Here is a 21,648-nt window from a genome sequence, read left to right on the forward strand (position 1 = left end):
GTTGTTTCCAGACAGGATTCTAGGACAGAATTTTGGATGCTCTGATTTTTCTCTCTCTCTCTTTTTTTTTTTTTTCCAGCTGTGTCATGATCCTAATTTCCTTCAGGATTTCTTCTTCCTCTCCAGGGAAATTTGTCTCTATTTCTGGCATCTGTCCTTCCTAACCCTTCCCACTTTTTTTTTTCTCCCCTTCCAAAGACAGGGGAAAAGAATCCATTTAATATTTTTCTGTAGTAACGTCTATCTCATCTGTCAATAAATTACCCTTTGCCATCTCTGGGAGACCCCTTTGTCTCCCTTCACTGACCTTATTCTATAGCCTGCCTGTTTTTTTTAAGGGAGGATGCAATATCCCTGGGCTGTCATTCCATGAAGAACAGCTGTCATTCCTCCCACAGTGTATGTGTATATGTTTGAGGAGGGAGGGGAAAGGGAGGGGGAAATTAGGAGAAGACAGGGAGCTGCTATTGGGAAATGTGGTGGTCCTATTCACGGTGGTGAATGTTATTTCATTCATGATATTCAGCTGCAATTCTGTCTCTTTCAGTGGTTTTAGACAGTATTTTTCTGATTAAAGGAAAACTAACACTCACCTACCTGAAACGTAACTACAATGATATGTATTAAACATATTTGAAGAAGTCATTAAGCATGCATTTTATCCATTTCCAATTTCTTCACTGTCTTTACAACTGTGAATGCTATCTCACTGTCAGAGCTGCAGTCTAGTACTACAGAATAGGATTCAGGAAGCATATCTGGCTAAAAAAAATTGTAACTTTTCCATATATTTTCAGTATTACAAACGTGAATGCTCACTGAGAGGGTTAAAGAGCATAGTATAGTCCTGCATGCAAGTAGCTAGCTGTGCAGACCTGCATAAGGAAGAGACAGATCCATGAATCCAGCAATTCCTACCCTTTCCTGACTCCTCCTTGTGCTGTTTGAAGCACTGCGGACTCTCAGAGAAGTCACCACGGAGCATTCTCTGTGTATGTCAGGGTCCAAGGACTGCTTTGTGCTGCTCACACGCCACACAGTTACAAGTTCCCTTCTTCCTGCCCCTGCACCCCTATAGGCTCTAACCATAAATTAGAACAGGTTAGGAAAGCAAATTATGGCTTTGATTAATTTTACCAGTATATAAAGAAACAAAAGAACTACAATGAATCCACCGAAGGTGCCCTCACTGCTGTAGCATCTGGTAATTACATTTCCCAATACATTTTCCTCACAACACGGATGTCAAATAAGGAAATGCAGTTACCATCTACGATGCAGGTGGGCGGTAGAGGCACACTAAAGTGGCCTGAAGGTACAAGACACAGCACACGCCATGGCCCTCATTCTGCAAATGTCTGAATCAAAAACCTGGTGGAGCACACCATGAATCTTGTTTGATCCACACTTGGAGTTTCCTTTGTTTGGAAACCAGCAACAAATGCCACTTGTGTGTCATGGGGCAGATCTGGGCATGGCCAAACCCAGGGCATCCGTCTGGACCTGTGATCTCAGAGGTGTTCCAAGCCCCCAGGTGACACAACACTAGGGAGAGACTGAAGAACATAAGCCAAATCAAAAAGGGTGTCTAAATATGACGTACATATCAAACTCGTCACTTCCTTGTTCTGTGCTAGCAGGACATCAGTAGAACATCTTTTCTTTTAAAAGCACTATACTACTTGCTTTACAACTGCTTTGTGACTGATGTCAGCTCTGTCCCTCTCTCATCTGAATAGCTCTGACTCGCAGTCTCAGTTGGGTTTAGCTGCCCTAACTGAAAAGGTAACCCATTGCCAGAGCTAAAGGTAATAAATTTCTTAGCCGCTGCAGCGAAATACAGTGATATGATCTTGAATTAAATCACTTATTTCTGCAGTTCTCAGTGCAGGCTATCAGAGTAAATTGGTATCAGTTGTAATGAGATTTACATGAGAGCATCAGGCTACAAGCTGACACACCATTCATTTGACTACTTCTTCCTTGGGTTAACTACCTCCAGGACCTTAGTAATGCAGGTAGCTGCAATCAGTAGTATCTTAGATTTCTCCACAGTGAATCACTAGGGCTTGAGAACCAGAGCCCTTACTTCCCTAGGATATAAGATCACAGTACTTGAAATAGTCTGGTGCCTTCAGAGACTTACGCTCTGCCAGCACATGGAAATGGGGTTTTGAAATCTCTCCTAATGGTAACACCAGCACGGGGAACAATGCTGGGAGGCTACTGAAGAATGGCTCCTGGCTACTGCCATCTTGAGGACTATCCCATGTTAATTATTCAGGTCTTTTGTAAAAAGACACCTGTGGCAAGTGGCAGAGTATCTGCACAAACTTTACGAGCCTCGAGGCTGAGAGACTGTTAAATAGCCTTAGTAATAGAATATTAAAACCTTGATGATGAGTAAGCATGGATGGAATAAAGGTCTGCTCAGAAAGAGGCATCTTTTTCTCCTTCTATTCCTGTAGCTTGAATCCTTATCTCCTGGATAAATAAAAACAAACCTCCCCAGTTATTATTGTTCTTGTTCACCTTTTGACTCTTGATTAGATTTACCGCAGATACATCCCTTTGGCAATGAAAGTGGAATCAACACATTTCTGATGCACTCCAGCGGAATTCTCAACCCCACTCAGACCATGCTCCACTTCAGACCATCAAGCTCCTGAATGTTTTCTTTTAAATAAGCAGCTGCTAGTTTTCTGAATACCTGTTAATTACACCACCTTCCAGCTCACATCAGAGATACACCTTTCTGCCTCTCACTTTGATCAGCAGACTGTTCTGTATCACTTTGAATCTTTATCTTAGTTTTAACCCTCAGCGCTTGGAGCCAAACCCTTTCTGAAGAGAGAAACTCATGGCAGTAGCTGCCTCACCCGGGCTGCTTCTGCTTTCTGTATTTTTCAGTGCTTTCCCAGATGAGGCCCCAGGATTATTGCAAACCAGTCCCAGGAAGAAATGCTGCTCAATTAGGCGAAAAGAAACTCGAAGGAAAAAAGGAGTAGAGCCAGCAAATTGCTTGAGATAACAATCTCCCCCCACCCGTGTGTCTCTGTAACTAAGAGGATTAGCTGAACTTTCTGTGTCACACCAAAACTGACAATAAGCAACAGTGACTTCCCCCCGCTGGCACTTGTACCTTCAGATGTTTCATTTTCTTGCCCATACTACTGCCTTGCCCCTTGCTGATTGTATGACAAACTTGGGGATGAACATGATGGCTCTTTCCTCTCCTTTAAAATTTATAACTCAAAGCCAAACAAAATCCAACTCTAGTTATTACATGCTCTGTTTCCTCCTAACAACAACTCACTTCTAACAGCATAAGCTAACCAAGGAAACATGGAAATATGGTCTACTTGATCTCACCTGATCTATCTGCTGTTTGCCAGAGATGCAAACAGCAGCCTCAGGTCTGCTACCACAGGAGCAGGCATGAAGATGTCTCTGGGGAACAGGCCCAAATCTGCAGAGTACATAAAGCAGAAGTCCCATCAAAATTCAAATTTACTGAGGCTCCATGTAGATACAGAACTGCCAGCAATGAGCTAGGTGTCTAGTTCGGGTAAAGTCTATTTCATTCGAAGTCAGAACTTCCAAAACCCCCTTGCTTTTTAACACTCCTCACTGAGAGCGTGAAGTTAGGTGCAGCTGGGTAAGGATTCTGAAATAAAAGACTCAATAACAACAGAGTTGTTATTAAGCAGGTATCATTAAATGCAGAGCTGGATGCAGGGGGATCTGTCTGCCAAACCTGCATGCCACGAGACAAAAGTACATTCGTTTTTATACATTTAAAACATGAATATTTAATGCATTTCATGGGGTTATTTACCATAAACACACCTATTTCAGGAAACAATTACCCAGTTCCACAATTCATTATTTCCTTAGGTGGTCATTTCACACTCTTCATGGCTCGTCTTCTAGACATATGTGTATTACTGATTTGCTGAAGTGATTTGTTATCACTTGTTTGGTGACACTCTGCTAACTCGGTTAACTTACATCTTGAACATCTGCTGGTCTTATCTTGGGCATTGTTTCTAGACAATGCTTTGTCTGACAGAGTCATAAAGCCTTGAGAAATGTTAACAGTCTTAAGAAACTTTTGATTATACAAAGATCCGGAGGCCTTGAGAAACCTTAGCAATCCTAAGAAACAGGATACAAAAATTCAGTAGTATCAGTCTTAAACTAAACTGAAATATTTAAATAATTCAATGGCTCCATTTCAGATTTGACATTACATGGTAGGAGGACAACCCAGAGTACTTGTGCAGCGAAGGGAAATGGACTTTGGTAAAGGACTCTGTTGCTAATTCTGGTATCAGACCCATGGTCCTCTGACAATGGTGTACACAGGGTGAAAAGAATATGGCGCGTGGTTGAAGATGATCAATAATTGAAGAATCCTAGTTTCTGTTGTAAAACAATTCCTTTTTGCTGAGATGTGTAGAACATCACTTTAAACCAGGTGAGCAATTTCTTCTGTGAACATGATGCAGAACTTGCACGATGAGAGGAAGCTTGTTCTGAAAGACAAAAGGAGGAGTGTTCTCTCATGGATACACTCTCCCTCCCTTTCTCCATCCTGAATTTCCACAGAAGACCACAGCAGAAGCTAGTGGAAATATGAAAGGTGAATATCTCTGGTACAGGGCCACCTGCAGGCATGCTGACCAACTAAGCAGCTGTGCCACAGTAAGGAAGGACGTGGAAAGCAAAGAGGAGGCAGGAGAAGCAGAAATATTTTTCACATTGATGTAAAGTAGACACCAACACTTAAAACAGGGAATGTTGTGATAAAACAAATTGGGATGTAGGACTTGGCGATCACCACCAGAGTAGGGATTGAGGGAAAATGCTGCAAGAGGGAAAAATCTGCAAGAAGCATTGAGGTTGGGTCATAAAATGCATGGGACTTGCCAGTTTTTGTAAAGCGTTTTACCTAACTAGGCGTCTGTGCTGTGTACCCTCTCATTGCTACACAACTCCCCAAGCCTAAATTAAATCACTGTGGCATTTCTGCCATGTTAAATGGTGTGAGCAGGTACTCCCAGGCCACATAAATTCAGCAAAGTAGCTGTTTGGGGGTCCCTGTACAGCTTTATTTGTGATCAAAGGGTACGGTGTTGTGGGGGAGAAATACCTCCAGACAGATTTAGACTTTTACTCCAAAAGTCTGTTTAGACTGAGGCATTGTAAAAAATGCCCAGTGTATTGCCATGGGCTAAGGCTGCCTTGTCACTCTATAGCAACCCCTGTCTCGTCTATATGGAGCAGCAGTTTTAGTTCAAAGGGATCTTGGTCCATTCTCTTTCCCCATTTACATGAAATGGGACTAGAGCGGAGCGTGGCAGCCTTTTAACAGTGCCCCACAGCACTGCAAGAGTTCTGCCTAGAGAGTGAAGGACACCGTGTCCAATTGAAATTACAGAGGAATTTGGGGTAGGCAGAATGTAATTACACAATTGGAATTTAAACTGTGAAATTAAAAGGAAATATTCAAGGATGAAGGGGCAGACAGAATCCCTAATCTCCAGCCAAGCTAGGCTGTGTGCCAGAAAAGTCCCTTTCTGAAGAGGGAATAAGCAAAGAGCCTTTCCTGGAAGAAAGGGAGGTAGAGAATAAAGACAATGTTTTCAAAAGCACCCTAACTCCAGTTGTGTGTTTGTTTCATAGGCTGTGTCTATTCTACAGAAAACCTTGCGGTTGCTAAAAGGCATCAGATGTGTCCCTCTTGGCCCCCTCTTCACTGAGGTCAAAAACAATTTGGTTCCTCGTGTAAGCAGCACCAAAGCATTCCCAAGGTCTACAGCAGAAAGCGTGCTGTACGACTGGTGGAAAAAAAAGGAGTTCAGCCCTCTTTATCATATAGATACAACATAGAGTTTGCCCTTCTATATGAGGTCTGTCAGACTGCAGGCACTCTCAGCGAGGCAAGGCAGAAGGAACCACTGAAAGTAGATATGTCGCAGTTTCGAGTGGCAACTTGAAACACGCAACTGCAAATCCTACCTCCCAGGAGATCGAAGTCAAGTCGTAGGACCCCTCTGCTGTCCCTCTCAGAGTAGAGGCACGTGAACACGGAGCCAGCCTCACGGGCGGGAGAGGAACAACAACAACCTTAACAGGGTGTTTCAATCAAAGCACAATAGAGAGAATTGTGGGCTCCTCTTCTTGGGCTGCCCAGCCACACGTGCCACTAAAGACAAGGTACTTAATTTCTCTGCCTTAGTTTACCATTGTTAAAATAGCAGAGTGATAATTTCCTCAGTCTGCTACGTTGGTGATTTGTAAGATGTAATTGATTAAAATTGAAAGGTGCTGAGATGCTGCATTGAAGACAACCATTGAAATGGAGCTAGAAAAAGTAAATGCAGCCAAAGCAGCAGAGAGAAATAGATTGATAATCCCACCTGAAAAGATAAGTGTCCTGTTAGTGATTACCTCTCCCTTCCTGAGGATGTGTGAAGGTTCTGAATTACAGGGGTCTTTTAAAATATGAAAATGAAAACCACATTTCTTTTCGTCTGCAATTTATTTCTTATCTCCAAAAAAGCAGTTAGCTGGACCTGGGAGGGGCAGAGTGTTAGGAGATGGTACGACTTCCCTGCTACAATTTCATTAGCTGGGAGATTGGGAGGATTGGCAACAACCCTCAGAAATAAGAGATTCAGGGTCATCCTTTCTCCAATCCAGAGCCGACAGAAAAGGCACAGAAACAGAGCTAGAGAGCAATCTGGTCAAAGGCAGCCAGAGGAGCGTGTAGGGGAAAATAACAGCCTATATATGCAGTGGACAGTCTCCATTCCTCTTCTGCTGTTCGTGCTCAGCACTCTCAAACCGCACAGGAAGGAGTTCTGAAGAGAGGGAAGTGCAGAATACTGGAAAGACACGGTGCTGGTGGGTCTCGGGGGTGAGGGTGGACTGTCTGCTCCACGTTCGGGGAACAGGAGGAGAACAGGGAGCAACACTGGAGAGGTAGGAAAAACAGCTTTGTGGTTAAAGCACCGATCTGCACAGCCTTAGAGCACCTAGACCCAGGTCTGAGCCTCTAATGTCTGCTGGATGTTAATGGAGGAACTCTCCATGGTCTTTAAATTGTTTTTCTTCATTTCTCCTCAATCAAGGAAGGAGCTACTAATCCCATTTGCCCCTCATTTTTTGCCTGCCATTTCTCTACGCTGCAAGCTTTTCAAGGCACAAACTGTCTTTTGCTGCCATAGTACGTTCAAAAAACGAGACTGTAACCTCTGTAACTATTACAGAGACTGTAGCAGAGAGACTGCTGGTATTGCTCTCTGTAAAGGGTGTATTACACATGAAAAACAGTAAACAGAGAAATAAAGCTATGTTTAATTAAAGGTGAGACAATATGAGCAGTCCCAAAGTGAAAGGAATGGAGAGGTTTTGGGGAGATATGCAGTAAAGCACAAGGGGCAAAGTATGACAGTTCTGGGGCAGAAGACTCCACTGCAGTTACCTGAAGGACCAAAGAGAAAGCTGAAGCAAACACGACTCTCGAAACAGAGAAATCTGATGTGAGGAAGACAAGATAGAGACAAGCGACATTGTGCGAGAAAAGCAGCATCTGTGATTCACATCTGAGTGGCACAGAGGAATTGGAGCAGAGCAGATAAGTTTGCTCTTAATTTCTCTACACTAGAGCTGTGAAGAGAAAATGAGAGTTTCCTTCCCAAAGTACTTTTTCCTTAGATACTGCAATTTGTGTTTCTTTTGGCCCTTGCCTCTCCTCCTTAAAAAATAATAATAATTTTAAAAGTCTCTGAAACACTACTGAATAAATTCTAGCAGGAGACAGAAAAACTAGGAGATAATATAGCCATAACAGAAAATTTGGGATTGTAACAAAACTTGGCACAAGCAGGGCAAGCCAAGGAGGTCTAGGACTTAGGAGGTATCTGGACCAAAATCAAAATAACAGCCACAGATACACTACAGAGCTTTAAGTGATCCTGAAATACTGTTTCTTCTCTTTACAGGTATGTTGATTTTGAACACTGTATTGTTTTTCACTGACAGAAAATATTTTCAAAGCAAAATCTCTGCAAGAGGTGTGTCAGAGAACAGAAACACTGCGTCCCACAAGGCGTTTGCTGCTTTGGGCTCTGTTTCAGCAGAGGATGTAAGCATGTTCTTAACCACCAGTATGAGCCCAGTCTTGCTGAATGATGCCAAACAATTCACTTTCCCACTTAAGTCTTTTTGTTAAATTCATCTAGAGTACTCAGCTTCTTGTAGGGCTAAGCTTTGTATCATCTTTGTCTCAAGTTTCAAGTATTTCCAGCAAGTTGCTCATGAGTAAGACACCAGTCAGGCACTATGTGGCCAGTAACATCAAATAATAAGCGTGCAGAAATCACAAGCTGTTTGCAGACAACTCACAACTGAAATAGAGGTAAAATTTATCCGATAAATTATTCATCACTAATGATTTGGCCAGCTTTCCTGGATATATAGCCACAGGGATGTATGACACCTTTGGGAAGGCATCAGATAGAGATGCATTCAAAGTAAACTAGAGAAGAGGATGCAGATTTAGGTCCAGAGCAGTCTTTAAAGAGAGAGGGAGAGCAGCTATGTGGCCAAACAGAATGAAGTTCTCTTTTTCAGATGGTCCATTAGAAAACACACAGCAGGTTAGTAACTACCAGAAAAAAACCCACCCTGGTAACTGCTTGTTTTCAGACATCTTGTCTCCAGCAGCTGTGGGTTCCGGCTCACTGTGCAGAAGCTGAGCAAGAGCAAAGGCTAAATCAGGTGTGGTAATGGGAGCAAATTCTCCCTGGTGAGAAGCTGCTGCCATCAGGGAGGAGGTTACAAGGAAGTAGCACACAGGACTGAGAAGACTACGGGTGAGATGGGAAGATACGGGAGAGAATATTCAGCGTAGGCAGGATTAGAGCTGTGCAGAGTCTTAATCTAGGCAGCCCTTTCTCTACACCTTTATCTGTCATGGTGCAGCCACTGTGTGCTGCAGTGCTGGTATAACCTGGCCATAAAACTGGATTAACTGGCCTGTGAGGATCATGGCTGAACAGAAGAGGAACACGACAATATGCCTTTGTTTACATGCTCACTCCTGTGAGTGAAACACAGGTCTTCACAGGACAAAGTGCTTAATTACTGGTATGGAGTATCACCAATTGAAAGTGCAAGAGCAGAATTAGTGTTAGGGGAAGGTTTTTGCTCTTTCATAGCGCTGTCCATTTCCACTAACGTTTTCTGCAGGATCAAGAGGTTCTTTTATAGCACAGAAAAAAAAAAAATCCCATTACCAGAGGAACTTATTTTTAAATAAAAACGTCAAAATTACCCTTCTGATTCAGCCCCTAGAGAGAAACCCTGCTGTCTCACTCCTTCAGCCTTTCCTTTTCGGCTTTTCCCTACCAGTGAAAAAAAATCTAACGACTGTCTCTGATACGACTCAAAATTTCTTCAGCGACAGCATGCAAGAACTGATTTTTGCCAGTTTCTCTAATTCCACGAGATGTTCAGCCCCAGAAGAAAATCTGGCTTGGACTCTGAGCCGTTGAAGTTAATGACTCTTGGAAAAAGTTAAGACCGAATCCTTAATGAATGCCATTCGATACCACCTTCTGTTTCTTCTTTTTCATGGATACACATTACAAAGCTCAGGGATAACGTGTATCTCTGCAATATTAAGGTTAAGGGTGCAAGCAAGCTGCCAAATCTGTCAAGAATCAGCAGTTTTGCCACTCTGCCTGTTTAGCCGATTGCTTGTAGTGATTTGGAAGTTTTGAATGTAAAGCTAATTTCATTTGTCGGTCCCTCTGGTCTCTTATTATTTACTCTACTCCCCTCTCACGAGGGAGGCGCGGAGCCCGACGCCCTCTTGCTTTCAGGTTAGTCAAATTCGATGAGTAAAAGTGTAAGAGACTAAAATATTTGACAAAGACACCCTAGGACCATTGTCCTGCCCAGAACGAGGGGCACGGTATAGTGGGTTTCTTGACAGAGGAGGATCGCTTCCTTGCAATGGCTCTTTTCTGAGGGAAAAAACAGACCCTCGCTCACTCGCCCTCCTTCGCGGGCAACCGCGGGTTCATTTTCTCTGCGCGCAATTCCCCGATATTCACAAGGGGATTCATCTTTGCTGTGAGCTCGCAGAGTACCTGTCGCGCCTACGGACGTAGCCTGGCTCGGGATTTTCACTCAGCCACTCTGCCCGTTCAGCCTAACGCTTGCCTTTGAAGAGGCTGTCACCTGGTTGCCTCTTCTACTACCACGATTAACTATTCGCATTACTCCCCGTCGGTCTGGCAGCTCAGCAGTTATTAACGAACACTGTACGAGGCAGGGTCGGGAATACCCTCCTTGTACTGGCAGCTGGGCTCCACCCTGCCGCCTGTGCCTGACCCCCGGCGCCGCACGGCACCCCCCTCCGAGTCTTCAGGCAGCGCCGGGCAGGCCGGCACCGCGGCGTGGGGGAGACGAGATGGGGGGGGGGGGGGGGGGGGGAAGAGCGGCAGGACACCCTGCGCCGTTCACCACCCCCCAACCACGGCCACGGCCACAGCCCGGGGGGCGCGGGCGGGAGCCCCAGTGCGCAAGCGCCCGCGCCCCTCCTCCCCCCTGCACAGCGGCGGGTGGGGGTTTGGTGGTGGTGGGGGGAAGGTGAGGGCGACTGAAAGGCTGCCGCGCGCGGGGCAACGGTTTACACTTTAACGAGCCCTCGGCCAGAGGTGAAGGCAAGGCAGCCGCGCGCCTGCGCGCTGCCCCGCACGATCTGCCCCGAGGGGGCGGGGGGAGTTGGGGGAGGGAAGGAGGGCGGGAGAGCGGCAGAGCGAGCCCGCTCGCTGACTCGGCGCACGCGCGGCGGCGCGGCTCACGCCGGACGGGAAGGCGGCCTCGGAGGGCGGGGGACGAGGTGAGACGGAGGAGGGCGCGCATGCGCAGAGCGAAGCCGCGACTGGGCCGCTCGGCGGCTGCGCGGTCGGGCGGCGGGGGGAGGGGGCGCGCGGCGGGGGGAGGGGAGGAGTAGGGGGGTGGGGGGGGCCGGGAGCGAGGGAGGGTTTATCGGGCGGCCGATTTTGGTTAAAATATTCAAAATGGCGGACGGAGGAGCAGCGAGTCAAGATGAGAGTTCGGCGGCGGCGGTGGCGGCAGCGGCAGGTAATCATTACTGCATTTTACATATTCATATTCATACTCGCACACGCGGCCCCCCCGCCGCCCGCCCGCCCCGCTTAGCATAATTTATTAGTACTCAGGATTATTATAATTAACGGCACAGGAGGGAGCGGGGGGGGTGGGGGGGGAGAAGGAAAGCAGCCTCCCCGTGCGGGGAGACACACACACACACACACGCTCCCTCCCTCGCCTGCCCGCCTGCTCCCTCACACGGAGCCGCACTCGCACCCGCACCCGCCCGCACGCCGGGGCAGCGGCGCCGGGGCAGGCAGTGGGGCGATGGGGGGCGGCGGCGCGGGCAGCGGCGGCGCAACGGCGAGGCGGTGGGGTCGGGGTGGGGAGTCGCTGGCGGGGGCGGAGGAAGGAGGGGGCGAAGCTGGGAGGGGGGAGGCATCCGCGCACCCAAAAGCGGTCGGAGGTGGTTAGCCGCCACCCGGCCGGGCTCCCCCCCGGCCCGCACGCCCACAATAAAAGCCGCTTTACATATTCATGGCCGGGGGGGGCGGGCGATGCTGCTCGAGAGGTCCCGGCAGGGGCCGAGGGAGGGGGCACGGCCCGCCGGGCTGGGGGGGAGGCGAGTGGCCCCTTGAATGTGGCAGAGTCCCCCCGCCGGCGGTAGGACGGAGGGGAACGGGGGTGCTGGTCCCTCCGTGGAGCTAGATGAGGGAGAAAGACTTGGTTTCCTCGCCTCTCTTCTCATTGCTTCACCCCCCCGTTCTTTCCCGCATCCCCCCCAGACAGGGTTATTTCCCCAGAGCCTGGGGCCTGCAGGCATGGGTTAGATGGGTGCGGATGGCTTTGGGGAGGGGTAGGATGCGAACGTGGTTCGGCGTTTTATTTAAAGCTTTCACCCCCTGCAAACAGCAGGTTGAATGCGGGGTGATTGGGGGCGGGGGGTGCGGACAGAGTTTCTCCGTGCCCCACTTCGGCGGGGGAGGCCGCGTGTTTGCACTCCCGAAGGCTGGATTTGCCCCAGCGGTGTTTGCCCTCCTCCCACTTTGCCCTCCCTCTCCCGCAGCCCCGCAAGCTTGGGGGGGGGGGGGGGGGGCGGGTGCTGTGGCCCTGGGGCAGCTCCCCCGGGTTCCGACCCCCGCGCCCGCCTCCCTTCGCCCTGGGTGCCGGGGCAGCAGGGGCGGCAGTGGTGCCAGCAGCCCCGGTGGGCTGGCGCCGAGGGTGCGTGTCCCGGCCCTCTCCCTCGCGCTCTCTCTCCTTCTCCTTCTCATTTGAATAATGTCTAATTCGGGGAGGTTTATATTATTGAAATGGCCGCCTGGCTTTCCCCGCCTCTCATGTTTAGTAATTCAGACCTTTAATAACAGCCACTCAGAGCCCAACGCCGTGTTTATATTTTACATTCGCCCCATGTGCTTTTGTGGTTCAATATGATTCTTCTTTCTCTCTCTCTCGCTTTTTAAAAATTTTCTTGGCAACCCACAGGGCCTGGAGATCAAACCCAGGCTGTGTGAGGAGAGGAGGGGGGAGAGCTAGGCCCTGGCTCTTCTGGCAGGCGTCTAGGCCTCACTCTCTGCTGCTTGATTTATTTACTAATAACCAAAATGACCCCCCCACATCTCCACTCCACCCCTGCCAGCAAAAACAAAACCCTCCTGGGGCTTGAGCAGCATCAGATCTGCTCATAGATTCTCAAACACTCATGTCTTTTAAATAAGGAGCTTATTTTTAATTTATAGCAACTCAAGACTGTAAAGCTGTTCCTTTCATATCTGCTTTTCAGAGGCTTGGGCATTTTTGGTCCCTTTGTCCTTCATTCTTTTCCTTAAAGGAGAGTTGCTTCTAATTTACGTTTCCTGGCACTGAGAGAGCTATAGAAGACACACTCAAAATCTGAACAGCTTTCCTCCTCCCTCTGAACACAAACAGAATTGAATACATTGAAGATAATCTTATTCACCTTCTTTTTGCTTATGTGGATGCAGTTTAACAGTGCAGTGTGTCAGATTCTTTTGTCGCTGCTTGTATCTTTGACTGTTCTGGGTTGTGGTGGGTTTTTTTTTCCTCTTTCATTTAGATCTGGCTTTCAAGAGAGAAGATATTTCTAGGCAGTACAGGGTCTAGAAAGAAAGATAAGTTTTCTGTGATTGTGTCATAAGAACACCAAGTGGAAATTGAAATTAATCCTCTGAAATTGTCTGGAGTAATTCAGTTTTAAACCAGATATTCTACTTGAAAAGAGATGGACTACTTATTTAGAAAGAGGCGAAAATTTAAAAAAAATATACAGGGATGGGTTACAGATAAAACTGTGTAGATTTTCATTAGTGACCATTGTTTTCACCCTGTGGAGAAAAAGGGCCTAACAGCAGGATACTTCAAAGTAGCAGCACCAGATTAGCATGTAAACATCTTTGCAACATGACTAGTAAGAGAGTTCACATCCAAATGCAGACGGCGTATTTTGTTGTTTGGTTCCAAATTTAATTTATCACAAAATACTACATTGCAGCTAATGAAAACCATTTTGATTTAAAAAATAACAACTCTGATTATTTATCCTTTTTCTTCACCCTTGGTGAAGACAGCCCTTGAATACTAGCAGGAAAAAAAAAAGAAAATCTGTGGAAGCAGTAATGAGACTGTTCAGGTGACTGACTGTTTCACAGACCAACAGCACAAGGCTGGCTGGACAAAAAGCAGTAATATGATTTCATGCTTTAAATAGCATATGTTTTTGCACTCGCTTCACAAGATGTGGTCAAGCCGATGATGTCATTGGCCAGAGGACAAGGTGCAGTTAATTTGATTTATTGACCTGGGGTGAGGTGTAGCACTGAAACCTTCTCATAGGGAAACCATTTATCTGAGGACAATTTCCTTTATAGCAGCAATTTAACCACTGCTGAGACTGTAGATATTTTATCCAGCATGATAAAAATGTACATTGCATCTTGCAAACAAAATTTCTTTGTCGCTGACATTTTAGTGGGTTTTATAGAGTGGCGTACTGGACAGTGGCCTTGTGCAGCCTTATGGCCAAGATGATTATAACTCTGAGCTCAGGTATTTACATGCCAAAATACAGATGTATTTCCCTCAAACATATATGCTTGTGCTGGTATTGTAGCTTAAAATGTTACATGATGCGGGTAGAAGTGTGTCTTTACCAGTGAATCCTGTAGGCATCATGTTAGTGGGAAGCCCCTTTTCCCAAACCCTGACTTGGCTGTCGCTTATCAGAAGGTGCTGAGCCTAGTGCATGGGTATTAATCCGCGGTCTTGAGAAAGGACTCTTGTCTTAGTTTATTACTGGTGAGTTTCAGATTTTAAGCTGATGCTTATTGGACTACCTCGATCAGTGCTGGGTGGGAGAATGAAAGTAATATTTTTTCTTCCTTGTGGACTACCTGGCTGTGGTGAGAGTGGAGGGTTGTGCTACTCTTGCAGTGCTTCCTCATTCTTACCAGGGTAATATGTTGTTCTATTTTGGCTCTCGTTTCAGCTTTTATTTTATTAGGGACAGAAGGAAGAAGGCTTGTCCTCTCCATTAAATAGTTCTACTGCTTGATTACCTCTGCTCAAGGTGGCTCAGTCTTTTTTCTCATTAGTTTTTTTTTTTTTTAAATTTTCTTTTACAAAGCTGACCAAAACTGACCAATATTAACAGCTGGTTGGAAAACAGGCAAAGCTATGCCAGTAGCTGTGGTGCCACATGTGGAGCAGCATTGGGAAGGTTTGCGTCACTATAGTGATTTCACAAGCAGAGGAGCTAGAGCTTATCCCACACTTTCTAGAAGGAAGGGGAAAGATACGGAGCTTCCCACCCTGTCATTTTAAGAGGGAAAATTTTCATGTTTACTGTCACTGCTAATTTCTCAAAGATTAGCCTGCAGTAATAATTTGAGCAAGTAAGTGTTAATACTTCCTGATACTGAATGTGGATAGCCTCTGAATGCTTGTCTGAGCAAGTACTGGTGGTGATGTCTGTTGTTGCCTCACTTGAAGGAATCAGTGAGGTAGCCTTCAACTCTGTCTGTTAAATCTAGGAAGCACCAACATATTTTGTGTCAGGAATCTCTTACATAGTGTGAAGAAGTGTCGTTCCTACTTCTGCTTGATTGTAATAAGTATTGCCCAGAAAAATGAGTTTTTGAACACCACTGTTATTTAAATATTCTTTGTCAAATTTCAAGTGGTAAATTCCACACTTAGAGTAGCACGTTTTTGCCGTTTTCTTTGTGTTCTAGTGTGTGAGGATGCAAAGAATTTTGGGGTAAATGTTTTGTCTGGGCTGTCCAGGATGTTCTTGATCTGACATCCATCATCTTTCCATTAAATAGTGTTCATCTCCTTCATAGGCGTATTAGTTTTCTTTCCTGGTTCTCTGGAAATTTGCCCTTGTTTTTTGTAGCATGCAGTAAGTTTTCATTTCCTCAAATTTTGACTCCTGTGGCATTCAAGACTTCAAAACTGATTACAGCATTTTTCATGTGCAATTATTTTTCTCTCTTTTTTTTTTTTTCCCCCCCTCCAGCATTATTTTATATTCTTCTCAAACCGCTGTTGCCTGTAGGACAATAATCTTGGTACTGATACTTTATACGGCTGACAATTAGGCAGTCTCTGCTCCTTGCCCTTACAGCTTTGTTATTTTTATCTTGAGAGAATCAGTGACAGTCCTGGCAAATGACTGTCTTTTATGACATATGTGTTTTCACTCTCTGTGACAAAGCTGTCGTCAAAAGAAGGTGTTGAACAAAATTAAGTATGACTTGAGTGTCCCAAATGTGATATGCTTGGTTTGGGTGCTTAAGCTAGTATGTGAATGAAAGACTCTCATGTTACTGGATAGACTGACAGCAGTGGCTGCTTACTACTGTAGAGATTTGCTTCTGTGTTAGAAATTTTCCCACCCCTTTTCCTAATGTGCTATGTTGTTATACAGGGTGAGTTAAGCATGGGATTTGTTGCACTGAATGCAGGACATAAATGTAAGGAAAGATAGCAGCCTTAGTTAGTGTGTGTTTTAAGTAATTGCTTGTATTTCACTTGCAACTGACAATTGCTAATCTGAGAAAATATATATAGATGTATTTTCCTTTCAATAATTCTTTGCATTAAATTTCTTGAATTGTGTGAATAGGCCCTGGTGCTGCTTCACGTGCACTTATTTGTCTCTGTAGAAAAGGAAATGGCAATGCTCACAGTATTATTCCTTTCCCTAGTTTCTTCTTTCACAACTAGCTAGGAAATATCCACATTTGCTAACATAATCGTATTATTAATTTTGAGCTCTGTAGTGCATTACAAAGTCTTTACAAAAGGAGTTTTTTTTATAGACTGCTACTGGCTAATTGAATTTGTTTAGTGTTAATAAGCAACACAGTTGAGTGATGAAGTGTTGGTTTGGTGTAGAGGATTTACTGGGTTTCAGTCCTCAATTTTTCACCAGTTTTGCTTGCTTTGCTGTTTTGGGCTAAGTCTGTGTGATAGGAGTTATAGAGCACATTTTCAGAGATGTGTTGCTGGAAGAATAATTATCTCTTGTTCTGTAGTATTTCTGAAGGTAAGAATAGTGATTCTTCTGCTTTTACATGTAGACACCCAAGCTTCTGCCCAGGTTAAACTTGTCTGTGGATGTTTCAGTGCTGGTACTGTTTGTGTGCTTTCATCATCGATGAAGGCCTCCTGTTGTAAAGGCACAGATTACTGTCAGTTCTAACTACAATGTGATGTAGATCTGCTGTAGGGTATGCGGTTCAATGACAGTTTAAATCAGCCTGAACCGGTCCTCATCTCCCTGTGTGTTCCTGCCCCCTTCTCTAGACTGTTGCAGATGCTTGCCTGATCCCTTTGCTGAGCTAGTTCGGGGAATTAAATTGGCAGAAAACAAGCCTTGCCAAAATTAATGAATAGTTTTTTTGTTGGTTTAGCTCTCTGAACTGCCTTACAATGAGATTAGACAAATAGCAGTACCAATCAAGGAAGGGAACGGAATGAGAAGCACACGTGTTGACCCAAGTCTTCCCATAATTTCATTCTCTCTGATGGCTTTCTTTTTGGCATAAATGGGGAGTCACGTTCTCAGCCATGTGATCCTACCACTTACTGGTTTCCAGGATGCTCTGGCTTAACTTGCTAACCTGGTGCAAAACTAGCCACAGATCATGTTAGATGTTTGGTTTGTGAGTTGGAGTTGCCTCAACAGAGCCCTTCAAGAGAAGGTGGAAGCACGTGAGTGAACATGGAGGAGGGGGGAAGAAGGAGGAGAAATGAAGCTCCCTCTTTTCAAAAGCAGCAGTCAGCGTTCTGGTTAGCTTAGCTGTATTGTGCAGCTTTGCTTTTAGATTGACATAAACCACTGTGAAACCACAGTTGATTGAGTTGATGAACTCAGGTTGATTTAAAATGATGCTGGCACAAGAGAAGTGATGGGGGATGTGTAGCCATGGGCACTATGCTAGATCTCCCTCTTATTCTAGCAGCAGGCTGTACGAAGATCATTGAAGGTGGTGATGAAGCTACACCCAAGTAAAAGAGTAGCTTAGAAAACAATAGATGCTGACCATTTGGCATGGTTTGTGCTGTCCTAAGTATGATTACGGTAATAGTAACCAGCGCAGAAACAAAGAAAAATTGGCAATGAGATCTTTAAGCAGCTCCTGTTATTTTAGTGCTTCTTACAGTGAGACTCCTCTCTAAAAAAGACTGACTTAAAAGGATGTATTGGCAAAAAGTACTTGGGAAATTGCAGGCATGGTTTCTTCTGCTAAATTCAGACTTACATCCATATAAAGCAACCTTTAGAAAAAAAGCCCAAAACCCCAAACAAAACCAAAAAACCCCAAGCAAATGACAAAACCAGAAAAACCCCAAGCAATACTGCATCAACCATTTAATATGATCACTGTGAGTCAGGTTTGTATTTTCTATAAATCGTGATATTATGACAGGGAGCCTTTTGCTCATCATTCTTTTTTTTTTTTTTCCCAGAAATCAGATTTGGCTGTATAGAAATGAAGTAGCATATATAGCATGTTTGTCACTGTATGACAGGGGATGAAGTTTTGGAAAAGGAAGATGTGAACAGCTAAGTTACTAAAATAGTAAATACAGTTGAAAACTTTTAAAAATAAGTGTCGAAAAACCTGTTGAATCAGACTGAAGATGTAGCTTGCTTCTTTTTTCCCCTCCTTTTCTTTAAGAGCTGGTAGGAAGTCACCATCCATTTTGCAGGGAGCTCCTTCGATATTTGTTCTCTTTGTCCTTTCCATGATTCAGTTTTATTTGAAAAATACCATGTGACTTAGTAATTTGTGCCTGACCATACCAGTGTGAAGTTGTAGCTTTATATTACTTCACTATAGCTGAGGGGGAGGAGTGTATAGTGAATACAGGTAGAAATGACTCAGATGTTCGAATCTCTCATTTCTACATTATTAGTTACTACAGTCTACTGAATGAGAAATTAGATTGGGTTTTCCTCTAGAAATCCTGTCGAAAAGATACTTTTCTAATTAATTGTATTTTTCTCACTGATCTTCAGTCAGTTATGGCTTTTATTTGAATTTGCAAGTGTAGGTTTAAATGTATGTACTTGAATTTGCTTATTTCTAAGGCTGCAGAGATATGGATATGCCAGGAAATGCTGCTTTCTCTCCCACCCCATCCTCCAATGCATGTACACACATACACACACATACCTGTGTGCACACATGCTTTGGAAAAAGTACTGGAAAGCTTGGCCTGGGTACAGCTGCTTCTATCTCTGGTAGTAGTAGTAAAGACATTACTACTTCTGACTGTTGGAGTTCCCTGTTCTGCTGCATCTATTGGTGGGTCTGCCCATTTGGGTACTGTCTAATCCATTTCAGTTAAAATTAGCTGGGTTAGTAAAGACTGTGATCTAAGCTGCCTAAAGTAGCTCTGATAATTCTGATTGAAATCTGAGTGAAGGATCCTCTGAGTTGCTTTGTCGTCATACCTGAGGGTACAGTTCATGTTACACTTAATCCAATTTAAGGGTGGGCTGCTGCCAAAAAGGAGTGGGAACATAAGGAAGAAGAGTATTGGTCCATCACTTTCTGGACTATTATCTGTTTTAACAGAGCATGTGTAAAACTACTTCCCAGCTTCTGGCAAAAATGGGTTGGTATTGTGTGGAAGAACTAGAGGTAAGAGTAGGGAAAAGGAGCAGTAACTTTCCACTTGTAAGGATGGTTTCTCAATGAGGGTATTTGTTCTCAGTATTAGAAAGATGTGGTCCTTTTCAGATTTTATTGAACTTCCCATGCTTACTTTCCTGTTTTTATTGAATTTATGTTGATCTGAACTACACAATGTAGATTGTTAGCAGTATTTCCAATATCTCAAGCGAGACATGCGATTTACAAGTCATTTCCCTCAAGTGGACTTTATCATAAGATTATCTTGCTGCTTCATTTCAGTCAGAATATAGTTACTTTAGATAGCTTATGGCAACAAAGCCAGCTAAACTTGAGAATTTAGGAGTATTTCTTAGAACCACTGAGAATTTACACTTCTGCGTATTTATTTAGTCTGGGGTCTAGTAGCGTCTGACTTCAACTCAGTCACGCAGTCTTACAAAGCAAGTTGTTTGAATCACATCATTGCTAACCTTTATCCAACTATTATTTTACTGCCAACGTAGCTTCTCTTAGGTTGGGATGGGTGTGTCAAAGTAAGGAAGCACCCATCAGCTGCCAGGCTACACTGCTGCCCATCAAATTGTGCCAACCACTGCCTGAGAAAAAGACGTGTTGAAGCAGTGGCAGACAGACTTTCAGTAAAAAGTCTGAAATAAGGACACATAATGAGGAAAAGTGTAAACTAGAAATATTGTCGTTTTCCAAAGTTGATGTTACTCAGTTTCGAGGAAAAAAAAAAGGAGGATCCTTTAAAGTTGCAGATTTTTTTCATATATCTGGTTTTTAGACTAGCCCTTGCTGCTTGCCATTTTTCTTTTTTTTTAGTATGTGTAAGGTTGTACAAAGGGAGGACTAAGCAGTCTGTTGCATGTTGTTCTTCACCTATATCTCAGGCCAGCTGCAAATTCTTGGTATTTGGTTCTGAGCTGCAAATTCTTGGTATTTGGGAATGTAATCAAAGGAACTATCCCTCTGCTTGCTCTGGTTTTACACTCTTCCCTAGGTGTTTGCTGTTGGAGAAGGATCAGATTTGGTCACAGACAGTATGATGATTATGATGATTTTAGTATTCTATTTCAAACAAAAAGAAAACAGCTTCACACTTCTCAGCCCATCTTAATTTTGTACATGATTCTTTTTCTATCCTCAAGTGCTCAGATGCATTCTAAGACTCCTCTTCATATTTCCAGCTCTAGTAAACAACTGGGGGATTGCTTCTCCAAGGACTTTCCTACTGATTTCTAGTTCCCTGGTAGGGAGCTAAAGAACTAGAAGCTCCTTTTGGTCCCTTGCTTTGTGAAGGAGAAGATAAGAAAGTAGGTGTTAAAAATTCAGCCTCTGTTACTGCTTCATGGAAAAGATCCACAACAGAGTGGATTCTCAAGTCCTTAAGACCCACCGAGGATCTTGAGTGTGTTTGAGAATTATCCTGCAGACGAGGACTGCAGAAATCAGTATAATGTTGGAGTTACTTTTATTTCAAGACACTTTTTTTCTCGTTACAGTGGGAAACAGTGGCATTGTGAAGAATATCCTCTCAGTTCTGAGAGAGAAAACTGCTGTGTTTTATCATGATGCATTTTAAGTTTGTTTGTTACTTAGCTGAAGCATGGTTATACCTTACATGGTTCAGTTCAGTGGTGCGGAAGAGACTTGTTTCAAATACACTAAGGCCTGACTAAGCCCACTGGCCAAAAACTTCCTGAGAACACACTTCAGCCGTGCTTGTGTTTGGTAAAACCCCTTCATTAATATAATCCAGGAATGTCTTGTAACACAATTTGATAATATCTAGAGTAAACATAACTATTTATAGACTAACAACAAAGTTTAAAGGAGATAGCGTTGTATTTCAGTGTTTATGCATTGAAGTTTTTTGTAATTGTGAATGATGAACTCTGCAACAGTGTAAAAGTTTTGTTATATGGAACTTTGAATAAAGACATAAAGAGTTAGCATAGTTGTTCTGCATCTTAAATACCTTAACCTTTCTCAACTTGATTTACTGTGGGAGAGGAGGAGGGACAGGTAGTGTTTTTGTGTCATGATGTTTCTAGTCAGATTTGCAAGTGTTTCCTAGCAGAAAATCTTCAGTTCTCCCTTCTAATATTGATAAATGAATAATATGTGAAAAAATACCACGGACAAAGATGAACCAGCACTTAAGTGGTCTTATTTCCCTCTCTAGTGTTAACATAAACAAAAGTTAGACTTAACAGACTATTTGGAAAAACCCAATTCAACGAGTTAATTTCAAAGTTGTGTAAAATACTCTACGGTCTTGAGATAGTCCTTAATTTTCTGTATGTCAGGGAAGACACATTAATTGCTTAAAGGGGAT

The 21,648-nt window shown here is 44.1% G+C and overlaps 1 protein-coding gene across 12 annotated transcripts in view; it reads left to right on the forward strand.

The window, feature by feature from the left end:
• The first annotated feature begins 11,086 nt into the window (after positions 1-11,086).
• POU2F1 (POU class 2 homeobox 1) overlaps positions 11,087-21,648 on the forward strand; it is a 124,298-nt gene continuing 113,736 nt past the window's right edge. For 10 of the 12 annotated variants that reach the window (XM_062003020.1, XM_062003011.1, XM_062002950.1 and 7 more), the window contains exon 1: positions 11,087-11,166. Coding sequence is in view for 2 of the 12 variants with exons in the window: in XM_062002968.1 (XP_061858952.1) it covers positions 11,103-11,166 (64 nt within the window). In the remaining 10 variants the exon portion in view is untranslated. The remainder of the gene's footprint in view (positions 11,167-21,648) is intronic. The other 2 variants (XM_062002968.1, XM_062002976.1) reach the window with 1 other exon arrangement.

The sequence above is a fragment of the Colius striatus genome, chromosome 1 (assembly GCF_028858725.1).
Source record: "Colius striatus isolate bColStr4 chromosome 1, bColStr4.1.hap1, whole genome shotgun sequence".
Taxonomy (NCBI): domain Eukaryota; kingdom Metazoa; phylum Chordata; class Aves; order Coliiformes; family Coliidae; genus Colius; species Colius striatus.